The sequence below is a fragment of the Triturus cristatus genome, chromosome 5_2 (genome assembly GCF_964204655.1).
Source record: "Triturus cristatus chromosome 5_2, aTriCri1.1, whole genome shotgun sequence".
Classification (NCBI taxonomy): domain Eukaryota; kingdom Metazoa; phylum Chordata; class Amphibia; order Caudata; family Salamandridae; genus Triturus; species Triturus cristatus.
In genome coordinates, this window is record NC_140588.1 from 692493774 (window position 1) to 692511334 (window position 17561).

Consider the following 17561-nt stretch of genomic DNA (forward strand, 5'->3'; position numbering starts at 1 on the left):
CTTTGGTTCCCCGGAGCTGGTCTGGCCTGCAGAGAGAGGGAAAGAGTGCCTGACCCTGCGGGGATATGACTGCCCAAGAAGGAACAGTCAAGCCACAGTGCCCTGATTGTGAAACTACCCAGAAGAGAGGGCTGAAACAAAGGAGTGTAATTGGCACCTACCCGGGTCTAGGAGTGGGCTTTCCAGCTTGACAGAAATTGTCCAGATCAAGCTTCATGGGCTTGCACAGTCAACAGTCTGAGAACAATACTATCAGCGCAACTGTGATGGTGCAGATCACCAGCTAGAGCAGAGCAACTTGTGCTTACTCCCAGTGACACTCTCCCCCAATCTGAATGAAGTTTAAAATCTGCTGTCTCTTTAACATGTTACATCCTTTTTGCCAGTCGCCGTGTTCCATCCATTTAATGTTGTTAATGGATCAATGCTGTGGCAGTAGTGACTCCAACAGACCTTTGCCTTGCAGGAGATACAAGGAAGCAGAAAGCCTGACTTTGTAACTGACTGCACCATAGAAATGAGCAAAGAGGCTCTCCTGGAGGCCTGGAGTAGAAATCATCTTAAAGATAGTTTTTGAATTGCTGTCAGGATTTTGCCTAAATTACTCAAAGGCAAACGAAGGAGACTAATAAAAAGAAGCAAAGTGGCCAGTTAAAACTTTGATAGGAACTTCTTTGTCAATTGTTAAAGAACTTTAAGAGGTGGCACAGCTGCCATCGCCATGATCATTTTATTTTTGACGTGAAGCATCACTGGCTATCAGTCTGTCGGTTCTGTCTATCAGCCTTAAGCAATGGCTTTATATGTGTATAGGCAATGTCACAGAGGCAGACCTGGTTAAGGTAAAAATATGTGTTCCATTAAAAGCACATTGTTCAATTACGCTAAACTCAGTTAAGATGTAAGAATTGGAGGCATCCGAGTTTGTGTAAAATCAAAGTCTAGTCTGCACATATCCATGTCTGCTGCAAGACAGCGGAATTTCCACTGGATCCAACTTTGTGTGTATTTTGCAGCACCAACCAGATCCATTGCTTTTATGCAGGCTGGGTTCTGGGTTCCACATTAAACCATTGGCTTTACTGGACCAGTCTCTTTCTGTATTGGCTAAAGACTTAATCACTCACGTTTTGTCTCAGCCTAGAGGAGCATTCTCTCTCACCTCATGCTATAGGTTAATTAGTGTATCCTTCGACCTCCAATGGAATGCTTGCATTGCAAAGCATGCCTTACTCATGTGTAACAGCTCCTACCTCCTCGTGCCCCTCCCTCTCCTTGCCCCCCAAAGTCCATCGCCCTTGCCCTTGGTGTGTTCATTAAAGCTCCTAACGGTTTCTCATCAGAGCCGCTGGAGCGAGGAAGCTGGCACTGGGTGCCAAGTGAGCCTTTATTGCATTCCTGTTTTCATACCTTAGAGGAGGAAGCACGCCTCTCTTGCTAGCCCAGCTACATGTTTCACAGAATCGAAAGCTGGTCTGTTTTTAAGGCGCCCTCGCCCTCACTTTAGTCCTGTTTGCGTTTCCACATGAAATGTAGATTGGGCTGCAAGGGATCCTTCATCTTTCATTACTTTATAGGTTATAAAAACAAACGAAGGAATATAATGAAGTTCACCATGCCACCCGCTCTTCATTTTACAAGGAAACTCATATAGAACTGTGACAGAGGAAATGGAGCTTTCATTATATTATGGCTGTGATTTTTCACATGTGTCTTGTCTAGCTTTAATGCACTAGCACAGTGTTTGCCTGCATTAGTACATCAAACCCACATCTATTGACTTTGCTAAATCTTGATCATGGCTGTGATTGATTGCAGCTGCAGAAAGCTGGTCATATGAGTTCTTTGCCCTTTCTGTAAAGCGGAAATGCAAAATATAAGCCTTGATGGTATTTTCTTTGGTTCAAATTTAGACACACACTTGACACCTCCCGCCGCTTTAATACCTTCACTGCCTTTACATATTACAGAACTGCATTTGTGCCTCTGTAGCCAGAGAAAATAAGGGGCATATTATCAAGCACCGCGTTAAATAATGGGCTTGATAATATGCCCTGGAGAATTCCAATAGAAGCCTATTTTTCACACCAGAACATGGGCTTCTATGGGAATACTCTGCGGCATATTATCAAGCCCATTATCGCCGCTTTAGCTGCAGTTTTCTGCCGCCAAAGCGGCCATAATTTTAACGCCCTTTCTTGATAATATACCCCTTTGTGAGTTCTATATGAAAGGAACTTTTTGGTTACCTAGGGGCATATTATCAAGGACAGTGTTAAAAATTATCGCCGATTTAGCGGTGGTTTTCTGCCGCTAAACCGGCGATAATTTTAACGCCGTCCTTGATAATATGCCCCCATATAACTATTTTAATAATAATCACTGTGGACAAACGTTTAACCAATTGTTCGGCTATCGGAGACTTTCACAAACAAAACTGAGGGGGAAATGAAAAAGGCAGTGTTTTGAAATAAAGAGGCATATTATCAAGACAAGCGTTAAAATTCTCGCGGCTTTAGCGGCAGAAAACTGCCGCTAAAACGGCGATAATGGGCTTGATAATATGCTCTGTGGAATTCCAATTGAAGCCCATGTTAGATGTGAAGGACATCTAACCTGAGCTTCAATTGGAATTGCAGAGAACATATTATCAAGCCCATTATCGCCGTTTTAGCGGCAGTTTTCTGACCATGTCTGTGTTTGCCTTTCAAAACTGAAAACTTTTTTAAGGTGGCTGAATTTCCTTAAAAGAAACGGGGCTGTTTTCTTTCTTCTACAAGTTAGTAGGTTTGAAAAACTTCAGAGAGAGGTGGCCATGGTCCCCTGGACCACGACCTGCTACCCAGAAGCTGCTACATCAATTTACAAAGGGAATCAGCTACAACCCAACGCGGCAATGATTTGAGACTGAAAATCAGGTCACAAACCATTGATTTAATGGGTGTACCAATTTGGTATTTGAAAGTGATGCCCAAAAAACATATTTTCCAAATACCGATTTGGTAACCATTTCTCAACCAATTTTGCAATTGGGAAACCATTTCCAGATTGTAAAATTCATTTAGTACATATGTATATGGGTTTATGCAGTCGCAAACTCAGAATTTTTGCAAATCAGAGGGTTTGTGGCCTTAAATACCTTAAGTACATCTGGCCCAAGACTCTTTTGCAATGAAAAATTATCATATCTCTGGGAAAACCCTATCGAAGTTCACAAATATCCGTAGAGAAAATAAGATAATAAAAGACACTGAAGCACAAAGGCACTCTTGCTCTGGGAGCGTGTCATTTCCCACATGCCTAAGCTGCCAGGGAATACTGCAGCAGTGGTTTCTTTATTACGGCGCAGGGGCATTGCCCCCTTGTTTGTTTGCCCCATATAAATGTTTTACTAACTTGACTGTTTTTGATGTATTTTTAGCGCAATGCATGGCCCGGGCAAAGTTTGCCTTGCAGGAGAGGGGCAAGGGGGACTGGGAGCTTGCTTAAGAGTGGTTGCTCTGCCCAGACTGACATGTGCACTTCAACCCTCGCCTACCTGCGCAACGCAGGGAGCCCTGGGGTTTGTTGCCAGAACCCCCAAGTCTGCTTTGGAACATAGGCAGCTCCTGGCCGAGCCAATGCTCTCGCTGCTCTCATGCTGTTTCCTAACATAAACATCATGAGAGCAGAGCATAGTTCGGCTGGCAGGTGTGGGACTGAGGGTCGAGATCAAAGCTGATGGTCGCAAGTGCGAGTTGATGCACCTAACAACGAATGTTCTTCTTCGCTGTCTCACTCTCTCTCTGAGCCGGTCCAGACCGGGACCAGGCGGTGAGTATGTCACTGTCATTAAATGAAATAACTTTGGTACCGTGGTGTGCATATTGGTCAGAAAAGCTGTCAAGCGTAACAAGCATTGGCATAGCCAATAGGTCTCGCCTTTGGGACCTTATCAGTGTTTAGTTATCCAGCACAATATCCTTGGTGCAACACTATCAAGTGTTGCATGGCTAAACACTTATAAGGTCCCAAAGGCGAGACCTATTATGCCAATGCTTGTTTTATTAGCGCATTGGCCTGGAGAGTATGCTGTGTGGCATTCTTACCCAACAAGTCTCGATTCAACAGGAATTTTTGCCAATCATTCACCAGGTCCCCTTATCCTTAAGGTACTCACTTTTAATGCAACAGAAGAAAACTTCCCAAAAAAAAGAGGTCGAGAGTCTGGAATTATGTTCTAGATAAAGGAATTGACATTGCAGCTGTTCGGGAAACCCACCTCAAGAGGTCTGAGGAGATGCAATTTAGAAATAAAAGATTCCCTCATGCTTTCTACTCTTCCTGCAGCTCGAGACATTATGGGGATTGCCTTATTTTTGCACAGGTCCTTTTCATTTGTAGTGCAAAATAATAAAAGAGATCGAAAAGAGATCGAGAAGAGAAGACACAGATTGTGGGGAACTCCTTATTGAGTTGCATCAAAACAAACTCTGAACACAGCCACAATTTGAATATTGTTGAAGGCCCTGGGGACTAATGTTACAAATTCAACATTGAAAATGTGTTTCTTTACTGCACTTTCTGTGGTACCTTTATCCAGAGCGCCGCAGAATATGAGAAAAAAGCCAAGACTGCAAACACCTCGTCACTGAAGGCTAAATTCTGATAAAATGAGGATAGACATTCTTTACTAACTTCCACCCCTAAAGCAAATGCTGAAAAAACACGTTTCAATTCGACCTTCAATGACCGCGTACAAAATTACATTTATGGATATTAGTTTTCATGCAATCCTATCTATGTCCAAATATATTTTTAAATGCGTCATGAGCAAATGAACTCGGGTTAAGGGCATTGTACGGTGGGAATGTGAACAAAGCACCGCCTCTGGACAGAATTCTAAAGATTTCAGTGTTATCAAATGCTGAAAAATAATCACATTGTGTTTCCCAAGTTTTCACTCCAGCTTGTGGGCTTTCTTCTGTGCACTTCCTTTTTCTTGCTCAAGTTTGGTCTGAATGGCATGAACCTGTCATGGGAATGACATGTCATATTTTAGCAGCTACAGTGGATGAATAGGAGACTGATTGGCCTTTTGATTCCATTCATCAACATGGTAATTAAAGACCACGCGGTACAGTTGTACAGTAAGCGGACACAATGCAAACCAGCACAAGCGTGCACCTCGCACGGCAGCAAAGGGAGGGGGCCTGCGCGATTCCCTTGCGGGAGCTTGCAGCAAGGTGCGATGATTGCGACCATAAGGCGCCACAATATGGCGCCGCGCGCTTCCGCAAGGAAATCGCCAGACGTGCACACGTTGCCATTGCAAGCAATGCAACGCGTAGACGTTTTTGCCCCCAAAGCTGTGCCGATGGCTAAAGGTCTCTCTCCAACGTAGTGCATGTGCGCTGCGTAGACGAGACCTAAAAAGGATTCCTTTTCTGCCACCACGCTGCTGCGCATGCCCTGCCCGTAACACTGTGGTAGTCCATAGCTTGACTCTCCCTGCTCTGCCAATCCGGCCACGAGTTTCAGCTTTCCATGCACATGAGGCAGCCAGCCCTGGAAGACGCAGCCTCGCAGTTTCAGCTTTCAAACTTCAACAGAGTCTCTCCCTTTTGTGTTTAAAGGAATAAAATACCTCACAGTAAGAACAGCGAGACAGAGCAGCCTCACTTCAGTCTAGCCAACAGAATTCCTCTTCACTGCCTGAGGGGCAGTGAGCCATGTTTACTTTACGACCACACAACTCGATAGAGCTGACGGCTGTCTTCTCTTGCTCACCAGATTTTGTGTAAGCCAGCCCTTATCAAGGAGGCCCTCGCAGCCGCTCTGTACACACTTGCTCCTACTCAGACGCCACATATACTTATGCCCTGAAGAAGTTCATTGTTATGAATGAAACGCGTTGGCTGACAATTTCCTATATTTGGATTTTTGCAATTGTTTAAGACATTTAAAAAAAAGATTATAAGACTTATTGAAAACAACACTCTCCACAGATACGGGTGGTGCACCACTCCACTCTTGGGCACAGTATCTCTCTGCATCGCAGTTAGCACCAAACAACGGCAGGTGCTGGAGTAGCCAGTGCACACCCAATCAGATTGACCATTTATCTTTATACAAAGGGAACACAGCAGGGGAAGTGCGGTCAGTGTGTTCACCGTTGTCTGCCTCTGTACACTGCTTGAGCCATATTTACTTTCTCTGTTGTAGTTTAGGGTCAGAGGAGACATAGGGTATGTTGTGCATGTTCTGTGACCCAAGACTGCCACTGGGAAGGCTGCTACAGGGAAGGCTTTTTATAGCTGTGGGCTTACTAGTGCCACATGGAATTGGGCTGTACTTGGAAGTGTGTGGTGTGTAGATGTGGGGTTCCGTTGTCTTGAAAGGTTCTAGCTGTGTGCTACAGTGGCACTGTTTGGTTATGCAGTATAAAATGCTTGGGAGATGGTTTGGGCAGTTAGTGACAGGAAGATAAGAGCTAGGGACCGCCATCTGCCTATGTCAAACAGACCTAGACTACATGTATCTGTGCTGCTGAGAGGGTGGCAGGCTGCCAGTAGGTTGTGCTTTGGCGCAGTGGTCAAGGCAAGCAGGCAAAAAGTTTGGGGTAACACCACCCTAAGGCTGTCTGGTCTAACAGGAGGTTTCTGGTTGTGCCATAAAATCTAATGTGGATATTCAGGTAAGTGGGGTCTAGATAGTAAAGTGTTTTGTAGATGTGCTTGAGGAGCTTTAAGAGTGAATATTTGTGAACTGAGAACTAATGAAGGTCTTTGAGGTGTGTGGAGATGTGAGCAAGGGGTGGGAGCTTGTACTTGAGTCTAGCAGCAGTGTTTTGGATGAACTGGCATCTTTTGGTGAGGTTTGCAGAGAAAAAAAAACAAAGAGAGTTCTTGTAGTCCAGGTTGCTGGAAATCAGGGCCTGTGTGGTTGTTCTCTGGGTGTTGAGAAGGAACCATGTGCAGATTTTTCTAAGGAGCTTGTGGGTGCGGAGGCAGAAGGCGGTGACTGTGCTGATCTACCTGCTCACTGAGCGATGGTTGTCCAGCACTATTCCAAGGTTACTGGCTTGGTTTGAAGAATTAGGTTTCAGCCCCTATTAGAAATTTTAGCCTTAGGGTGGTCTTTCCCCAAACACTGTCCCTTCACCCTCCTATTTTTCTGAATTTGTTTTGCTGGCCTTAATACTCTGTGCACATTACCACTGCTAAATATTGGTAAAGTGCTTATGCGCACTACCTAAAGCATTGTAAAATTGGCTTACACCTGATTGGCATATTTAATTTACTTACAAGTCCCTAGTAAAGTGGTATACCATATACATAGGGCCTGTAAATTAAATGCTACAAGTGGGTCTGCAGCACGTATGGTGCCACCGACTTACTTAATCCCTTAAAATAAGTCACAGGTATGCTATTGTAGCATGACTGCAATTTTAAACTGCCAATTCAACTTGGCAAAATCAACCTCTTCCTAAGCCTTAAACTCCCCTTTTATTACATATTTACAACCCATAAGGAAGGCCCTACGTAGCCCAAAGTGCAAGGTGCATTAAAAAGAGACAAGTATGTTTAAGTTTTACATGTCCTGGTATTTAAAAACCCATAAAGTTTTTTTTCACTACTGTAAAGTCTACCTCTTACATAGAATAACATTGAGTTGCCTTATTACATTTAATAAGTGCTAACTTTTAATTGGGATTAGGTACAGATTTTATGTTTGGTGGCCTGACCTAGCTATTTTATACCTGCAGCCGGTTTGTGGGTTACATGACATTATGGATTTGGCAGTTGGAGTTTTTTTACTCATCCTAGAAAGTCACACAATAGAGGGATTATGCATGCTTGGATGGGCTATCACTGGCAGGATGGGGTGGAACTGGGCACAGCTCCACTTAAAAGTTAATAGGCTGTGTCCTGCCTTCAAACAAAGGACTTTACACTAACTCATTGTTCAGTTAGCCAGGCCGAAGCCAGAGTAGGAAAGGCATGAAACTCCAAGCACTTCAAAGGAAATTCTCTAGAAACTTCCACTTCAAATAGGGCACCAAATATAACAATAGGACCCTCAGACCTTCTGTTCAGGTCACTTTCTGGGCCTGCAGAATAACTCCACGAGCGCTGCCTGCTGGTGTCGCTTGTTGTATACTTCAGAGGACTGCTTTGCTCTACCTGAAAGCACTGCTCTGCTGCCTAAAACCTGCCTTAACCCCTAAGAGGCCTGTCGAACTGCTTGAGTCCTGTTCCTCTGCTTAAATCCAAGACTACCATAATGAGTCCAAGGGCTAGTTGGCTGGCCTCCTGATCAGAGCCTTAAGGAGACATAAAAGACTCCAACCATTTTGAACCCACACCTGGACCCAGTCAGAGTGAGCCCAAATCCTCCAAGCCGTGCCTCCTGATTCGAGTACCCTTGGAAGGGGTACTAAAGGTACCCAACCAGACAAAATCCAGAACTTGGGATTTGAAATGCTTTTGCTCAAAACTGATCCTGAGAACCGAGTGGAAACTGGGACCTACATGTTTGCTTGCCCATGGTGCATTACCGGTCGACCTGACTTCATGGCAGCTACTGCTACATTATTTCCGGAGCAGCAAATGCTTTCAAGCAGTCCTTCATAGAAGTGGTATCTGGCCTCGCCAAGCCCTCGTGGGCTACACCTTGTAGCTTCGCCCTGCTGGATCTTTTTGACTTTCAAAAAAGAGTCTAAGTCTTAATATGGAAATATTCACAATGACTTCGTCCAGCGAATCTTGTAGTCTCTGTTTTTTACTGTAAACTTTAAAAATTCATAACTCCGGTTCTACTGATTAGATTTTTGATGTAAAATCATTTATTAGAGTGTACTCTATTTTTATTAATTGATGTGGGATTTTTCTTGTGTTGTGTTCTCACTTAATTACTGTTCGTGTGCTGCAAATATACTTTAGACATTGCCTCTATGTTAAGCCTGACTGCTTTTCTGCCAAGCTACCAGAGGGTTAAGCACAAGCTAATTTAGTGACTTTAGTTGTTCACCCTGACAAGGATTGTGGCTGTTGCTTTAGCAGGATTAACACCCAGCTCAACCAACAACCCAATTTCTCACAGCCCCAGTTTGGCCGGCCGCTCAACTGAGGTCCACAGTGAGGTGTCCTTAATGAACAGTACCACTTTTGTCTTGTCAGAGTTGAGCTTTAGACAGTTGGTTTTCTTCCAGATGGTGACTACAGACATGTGAGGGTGAATTTCATCCTGGCGTTGGGGTAGTCATCTGAGAGGGACAGGATAAGCTGGGTGTTGTCAGCACATGAGATGATGCTGATTTTGTGAGCAGGGACGAATTTGGCAAGTGGTACCACGTCAGCATTGAACAGGGAGAGGTTGAGCAAAGATCCTTGGGGGACACTGCAGATTAGTTTGGTGGCAGCAAAAGGTGTATGGCACCAGTTGTGGTAAATATTGTGAATTTTGCTGTTAAAGTAGTGGGAAAGCTGGATGCGGTGCTCCTGGGATGGGGTCAAAGTTGTGGAGGTGGCATCGGGGGAGGTGAACTCATTTACAATGGTAAAAAGCTCTTTGCCACTGTTGGTCCTCTTCTCAATACCTTTGGTCAACACTCATCATTTTGTTAATCTGTGTTGCTGGTGATAGAAATGGAGGGCAAAACTGAAGTAGTTATTGCCGTTTTATTTTTGGGTGTGTCTCTATGAGAGTTCTAGTTGCTTGCAGTGGGGTTTAAAGAGCTGGAATTTTACTGTGTACCAGATGGCTTGAGGTCTGGACCTGGGGACGGTGATGGTCGTACAAAGGGTCAGAGAGTCTGCAGAGAGGGTGATCCAGACATTAAAGTAGTTGATTGACTGGGAGAGGTTCTGGTCTTGGTGCAACGGGTGGTAGGTTTGGAGCTCTAAGGACCATGTTCTCATGTTGGGGATCCAGTTCCAGCTGCCTCCATTAGTTTTGAAGGGTGCGGTTCCACATTGGTGGGGTGGAGCAGGTCGAAGTGGATGAGGTAGTGGTTGGCCCAGGTGCACCATGATGCTGGAAATGATGCTAAAGATCGGGTTGAGTAGTTGTACAGCAGTGTGGGTGGGGTCCATCATTCGTTGGGTGAGTCCAAGTGTGTTTATGGTCTGTGTGGTCTTCCAGGAGGAAGTTGAGTTCTTTTAGGAGGAGGAACAGTGGATCACAAGTGGGGCGATGAAGTCTGTGATGGTGTTTCTGAAATTAGTTCTTGGCAAAAAATACGCTAGAGCAGGAATCCTCGCAGAGTGGTGTTGCTAGAAATGTGAATCTTAACGGCGAGGTATTCCGGGAGATCGCTGGATTTTGTGGAGTCGATAACGCAGTGGATATTTTCTTTGTAAATAATAGTCATCTTCAAGGTTTGCAGGTTCTGTGCTGTCTTATGATCCTGAAGCTGGAGAAATAGCTACTGCAATGTCGGGGCCAGAATTTGGGGAGAGGCCGGTTTTGGTCAGGAAGAGAAGGTCGGAGTAGAGGTTGTGTAGGAAGTCCCAAACTTCAATTGCATATCTGTCAAGATAGAGGAATCTGAGGAGGAGGCAGGTCAGGTTAGGTTGTATGATGTGAGCAGGGTACTTGTGCAAGGTGCAGTCATGAGCGTTGGGTGAAGTGGGGCTGACAGAGTTTGCTGATAAAAAGCGCAGTAAAAGCAGCAGGTGCACAGCTGAACACACCTCCAGTATTGAAGGGAAGGCGCAGCAGTAAGCTGAGGGTCGTCCAGTATTTAGGGTGCAGAGGTTAGTGTCCTGTAAGCATCTGAGTTTGGAGGGGTCAGGGCGCTGGGTGCAGTGGTATGGGCATGGGCTTGCCTTTGGGGCACCTTTGGCATTCCAGTGGCATTCCTGCTGCATGCATCTGCTTTGCATTAGTACTGCACCCAAATATTAAGTAGGTCTGCGAGAGAGGAGCAGATATGGGGACATGGGCAGGTTGGATGGTGCTGGAGCAAGCAACAAGAACGTAGGTAAGTGTGTGGCATGGGGGAGTGGAAAGGCCGCAGAAGGGAGTAAGGCACAAAAGGAGGCTAAATGTAGAAAAAGATAGTTATTGTAGACACCCAACATTTGCAGACACAGGATACACCTGTTATAAACTTGTGATGGCACAAACATTGGACTGTAGGCACAGTTTGGAATATCTTTCCAGGCATACAAAGAGACCTTAAAAGATTCATAATGGCGTGAATCCCCTTCTAGGATTACTTACAATGTAAAGAAGAAAGAGTCCTGGGTCATCCAGCAAGAGTATGGCTTATAACAATGAACTAATAATTGATTACCAGACTTCTAGATGGTGCATTTTGATACAAGTGAGAAGTAATATAATGTTTGCCTCAACAAAATCTCTTATATTGATCTTTGAGGGCATTCAGAATGTGGAGAAAGGCTGCCTTAACCTTGTATGATCAGTTGACTCTCTAATGAAATCTTCAATTGCATTGTGCATGAGTCTTTTTTTTCTATGCCTTTGGTCAGGATGAACTTATTGATTTACTCTAAATCTATCAAAATCTAATAACGCGATGTTTAAAAAAACTTGCTAACCTGCCTTTTGAAGAGAAACGATTTGCTGTGACAGTTTTCTTTATCAGCTACCTTCATGTTTGTGTGCTTTCTTCCAGCATGTTTACTCTTGGAAACACCAATTCTTTTATTTTTATGGACATTTATAGGAAGGGGATGAAATAACAGAAACATACATAGAGCAATCGATGGTGTGGATTCCAATGGAGAAACCGATAGAAGACAAGGAGTTTTTAAGAAATTCAAAAATATTCGACATTTGCAAGAATGTTCCGGTGCACTGGATTCATCCAAGTTTTCCATCTGGTAAGATGAAGCCTTTCCGAAACATCTGCATTTTATTAAGAAGGGGTTTCATTTTCGCCAGTATGCTCTTCCCACTTGTGCTGATATTTAAAAGTACAGTGTTCATTTGAAAGACCTTGCTTAAGCTTTTGATAAAAATCTGAATTTATTCTTGTAACTAAATTTACTGTACTGTTATATTTTTAATTTGAATTCATCTCTACATATGGTAGTATGCAGACCGTGTCTCAAAATACATATAAGAGGAGCATGGACGTCATTTAGGGGTTACCAGGGGTCGCAGCTGTGACCCCTGCCTTGCCCCATGCGAACCCTGGCAGCGCATTTCGACCCTTGGTCTCAGAGGTAGCAAAATAGGTGCCAGGAACACAGAGGCATCTCGTCCTTATAAACATCAGCTGAGCCTCTAATTTCTTTTTTTTGTCATTGTTTTAAATTAAACTACTAGTGAATAATAATATATTATTCACTATTAATGTAATAAAAAACGGAGTGGAATTAGCTGGAATATGAGTGTGTGACTGTGTGTATGTGCGAGCATGTGTGTGTGTGTGAATGTAAAGGTCAAATGTCATGTGATGTCACTTCTCCTACCCCTGGTCATTTGTATTGACATTCATGAACAGGAGCACATGCAACCAAACAGGCATGTGGCACCACTAGCGGTATTAATCTTGTGCCTTGCACAGTCATAGTAATCTAAGGATGTTAAATGTCTTGAGCGCCAATTTACTACCGGACTCAGCATGAGAAGATCCTCAGTGACGTTGCTCAAAAGCTAGATGGTTCCTACAGGTAATATCACCTAAGCCTAGTCATGAACAGTTAGAAGTCATTCTAGAAGGACTCCATCAAGCTATTTGTCTAAAATTTCCATCGCAAAGAATCATGAGGGTCTACTCATCTCTGCAGATGATCTGTCAAATTTACACACAGGGTAATCCACCATATTAGATGAGGTCCCTAAGGATTGACCTCAAAATAGTCAAAGACACTTACACTGCCGAAATAGTCCCAAGAGTTTGAACATTAAGATGACAAGGAGATTAGGCAGTAGGAGTGGTTCCTCTTGCAAGAGTACAGCACTACATAGATTAGAAAAGAAGGGGGTCTTGTTAAACAGCGGCTCTGCATACGTGGTTGGCGGGGACAACAGTATTGTGTGTTTTAGAGGGAGAACATATGTGGTGTTATGCAACAGGAGATTGTTTAGAGCAGGCCACTTGATGGAGATATGAGCATGAGCAAGTCTCATGGGTAGCAGTTACATCCCCTGGCTCCCTGGATACTGATTGTGAAGGTTCATGTAGGTGTCAGTCTGTTAGCTACAACATTTTGACACTGCCCACCTCTTGGTCTGTTACGGTGACAAACTCTGGTGATTTGTGTGATTGCATCGTGCAGGTAATTCGAGATGCTTCAGCTTCAGTGGTGCAGATATCAGCTCTGCACCAGCACAATTCTCCCTCTTCTTACTGGAGTAGCTGCAGGTCAGAGCAGCCATTTGGCCATTGCATCTGTTCTTGTCCCCTCCCATCCCTATGCAGGCTGCAGAGGGTATACTTAGTGAGGGAGCTGTGGTGGCTAGGGTCAAGGATGGAATGCACAACTATGGATGTACATCCTATGCAAGTAGCTAAAAGTAGTCAGAGGATTCCAGAGATTTCTAACTATTCCCTGAACAGTGGAAAAAGCTCTACGGTGCTTGTGTATCCCTCACCTGTGCATCCATTAGATTAGTGTCACTCAGCTGTACTCACTAGCTGGTCGAGGGTATACCTGCAGTAGCAATAGCCTGACCATTTTGTTCTGTTAATAGTAGTGAACCTGATATGTTTTGTTTGTGGTCATCTAAAGTGGGAATAGTCTATCAATGATGATTTTCGGAATCCTCAGGTATGTCTATGGAATGTCCCCTGCCTTCAGTTCCTCCACTTGGCTCAGACAGATGATCGCATACAGTCACAGTAAACCATGTTTGAGTTCCCCAATGGCCGGCTAGATGGTTATCATGTCTAGATATGTGCCCTGGTGTATCTCTTCTCTTCTCTGTTACTGGGCTGAGGCACAATATCATCAGTCGAGTCTGCAGAGATATTTGCTCTGAACTATATATATTTTTAAGGACTCTGAGTGGTTGGAGTATTGTGTAGTGGTGCTGCACAATGTTTGACTGTGTGGTTGTCTCTCACAGAAGTAGACAGTTCTGGTACCCTGATCTTGACACTCTCTCTGAGACACATCTACTGTCCAGGATGCCTCAGAACATGTCTTCTTTAGTAAAATAATAGAATGTAACTTTAATAGTACGGTCTACTACAAATATGGGAAAGTGCACATGGATTCTCTCTGATGTGTAATTTAGATTCCACGAGCTTTTGAGAACCAGGAAAAACGTTTACATTTGTGCCTCCTAGTAAGCAAAAAGGCCACAGTGAAAATAATTGGTAACCACAGGACATTATTGGGCCTGCCCGCTGCCTGTGATCTTGCCAACAGGTCCAAACTTTGTACGATTCTGAAAGAAATGTATGTGGAGGAAGCACTGGTGTATATGTATATATGTGTATGCATCTCATTAAATGTGGTGTCTGGTTATATCGTTGTTGGAGACTTCGGTCAGTGTTTGATTGTTTAGAGTATGTATGTGGGATGCCTCCAAATGAGAGGAAGAGGTGCATTGGGATCCTGCACTCTAGATGGCCTGTCTGAAAGAAAGCCCGAAGCGTAGCATGTGGTTGGCAGTGTGGTCTTAGCGTTTTACAGCATATACCAAATGATAATGTTACAGAAGAGTAGAGGGCAAGCACCTTGAGCCTAGGGAACATGCTAAGGCAACTGACTTTTGGGAATATTTTAGAGTGTTCTGAAAAAGCAACCAGGGTCGCCAACAAGAGTAAGTGAATGTAAAAGAGTTGTTATTAGACTGCTAGGATTGATCTAAGGCATGGATATAGTAGAGGACATCACAGGTGATGGGCTGGTTCCGAGGGAGGAAAGCAAACCAATGCCCAAAGGCCCATAGGAGGGGCTGGGACTGTATATGCCCCAGGGGACAGAAAGGTTCTGGACAGTCCTCTGGGAAGTGTAACATCCAAAGAGAATGCTCTTGCTTCTTGTCTAGAGTGTGAGACTGATGAGACAGGACAGGGGGGGGTGCTATAAAGCATTGCTAGTTTCTCCCAGCCAGGTGTGATGAATTCTGATCACGAGGAGTGGCTGGGGAAAGAGAGGGTCCTAGGTGCCCTGGCTGGATTGGGATGGACAATGTGGCACTTAGATTCTTAGTGGGAGGCTGAAACCTGCCAGTGGAGTACATGCCAGATAGTGACTTTCCTGATTATGAATTGTGGGCTTACGACATCTTGATGGAGACTCTAAACTAAATGGGAAACCAATAAGTAAAGAGGGGACCTAGGTAAAGCCAGTCGAAATGGCCTGAACTATATCCAATGAGAACCAAAAGAGCTGCTGTCCAATCTTCTATGGCGAGGGGTTGCAAGAAAGATGTATGCTGTTTAACGTGAAACAAAGAGGTAAAGGTCGCAGAGTCTCAGATAGAAGGCAGCCTTTGAAATTCAGTATCCAAACTGAAGCTCAAGTTATTCACAACAGGGACCAGTGTGCAAAGGAACACTTGGCAGGACGTCAGAGACGCAGACCAGACGGGAATCGTAACCGAACATCATCCTCTCAGCTTTCATAGAACAAAGATGGAACCAGAGGGAGTCCAGCCTCCTCTTGTCACCCTTGTGAAGCCATAACATGTATAACCGGCTCATCTTTATCATCAGTATGGAGCAGGCTCTGGCTATCAGGGGCGCACATGAAAAGGAAGATACGCTTTTGGCTAAACATTAATGTTAAAAAAAGACGGGCTCTTTTGAGGAACATAGCAGAGTGCAGCAAGAGAGCGTCTGCGTGTCAGACGGAAAATTACAGGTAGCCTGCAAAGACATCTCTTTTAGAACATGCGCAGAGAAGACCTTTTGCAAGCTACCCGTAGTTCCCATTTATAAGTCCTGCATGCTGAATGTAAGCAGGGGTAATTAGTTACCTCATCCTATGGGCGTTCCTCCACTGAGTTTTAATATTGATCAAATTGTCTGGATACTGATGAAGCGCGTTTAGATCCGGAAGAAACCACCATCAGGTGAACAGAGACCAGGGTCGCCATGGCGACGTAAGCAAGTAAATAGGCCCCATAGTCATCATATACACTTCCACTGAATTCTCAAGGTGTCCCATCAGAGTACATTAGCCCATTTACATTTTAGTAAATAGTATGAAGGTGTCTTAGTACGGCATAATAACAATCCTGGGCTCTGTTTGTATTTTTATATTTATTTCTATAGTTTATAAATGGCATGTTGCATGTGCTGTTATTAAATGTTTTGTTTTATTTTTAATGCACTTTAACCCTTTCTGACTTTTTCACCGTGTTTGACTTTGCCATTCTGCAAGGTCATCCCCCAAACATTTTGCCTTCACCCTCCTGTCTTCTGAGCCCGTTTTGCTGACCATACGACTCTGTGCACTTTCCGACTGCTAACCAGTGCTAAACTGCTTGGGCTCTTTCCGCTAAACACGGTCAAATTGGATTATACCCAATTGGCATGTTTAATTTACATGTAAGTCCCTAGTAAAGTGGCACTATATGTACCCAGCGCCTGTAAATGTAATGCTTTTAGTAGATCATCAGCACTGATTGTGCCACCCACTTAAGTATGTCTCAAGCCTGCCACTGTAGCCTGTGTGTGCAGTTTTAAACTACCATTTCCACCTGGCAAAATAAACCTTTTGCCAAGTCCAAACCTTCCTTTGTAGTATATAGAAGTCATTCCTAAGGGAGGCCCTGGACAGTCCAGAGAGCAGGGTGCAATGTATTAAAAAAGTAGAACATTTACTTTTAAGTTTTACATGTCCTAAAAGTGAAAACCCTTCAGTTCTTCACTATTGCAAGACCTACATATCCCATAGGATAACATTGGAGTTACCTTATTATATTTGAGAAACTATAACATCCAAATGGGAACAGGTAGGGAGCTAGATGGTGCGTGACCATTAATTCAACTTCAAAACAATGTCGCTTTCGCCTTGAGATCTATCCTCACTCCGGTGAAAAAATTAGCGACCTTCGAACTTGGCCGGAGCTTCCAGGACCGTGTCTCGGTGAGCGCAGGACAAGAGTGGTGCCTTGCCTGCAGACCTGAGAGGTCACTACTGCTACACAAGCCCCGGGGATCCCACGTGGCTGCGGGCGCCCCAGCGGCCTCTACACCACGGCTTCAGCTCTCCTTCCGGCCGGCCCTCCTGCCCACGGCGGCGGCCTGCGGACACCGTTGTTGATTTGCCTCCCCACTACCTACTATCATAAATTAAAAAGCCATCACGTCAATACAACAGCGGCAACTGTGCTCACCGCTGGCTATGCTCTCCGGCTGCTGGCACTGCGCTACGTGAGAGCTGAAGCATCTCTGTGCCTCCGGACCCTACCATGGCTTCAGTAAAGACCTACCCTCACTTGATTCCCAATAGATGATTTGTGCCAAAGACCGTCCTTACATCAGCCACGCCATCTACCCACGACTTGCACTACGCGTGGAGGCGGTAAGTGATAGGAGGTGCGCTTCGTGAGCAACACCGCAGCTTTCCCCGATGCCCGCAACGGCACGCAGGGAGACCACCATTCTACCGGGTGTCCCTGCAATCGCGTGGCTGAACCGCACT

At 44.5% G+C, this 17561-nt stretch overlaps 1 protein-coding gene across 1 annotated transcript in view; it reads left to right on the forward strand.

Annotated features, from left to right (window-relative positions):
- Window positions 1-17561, forward strand: part of TNMD (tenomodulin) — a 480685-nt gene that overhangs the window by 248522 nt on the left and 214602 nt on the right. The window contains exon 5 of the mRNA XM_085607759.1: window positions 11675-11831. Within this exon, the coding sequence (XP_085463885.1) occupies window positions 11675-11831 (157 nt within the window). The remainder of the gene's footprint in view (window positions 1-11674; window positions 11832-17561) is intronic.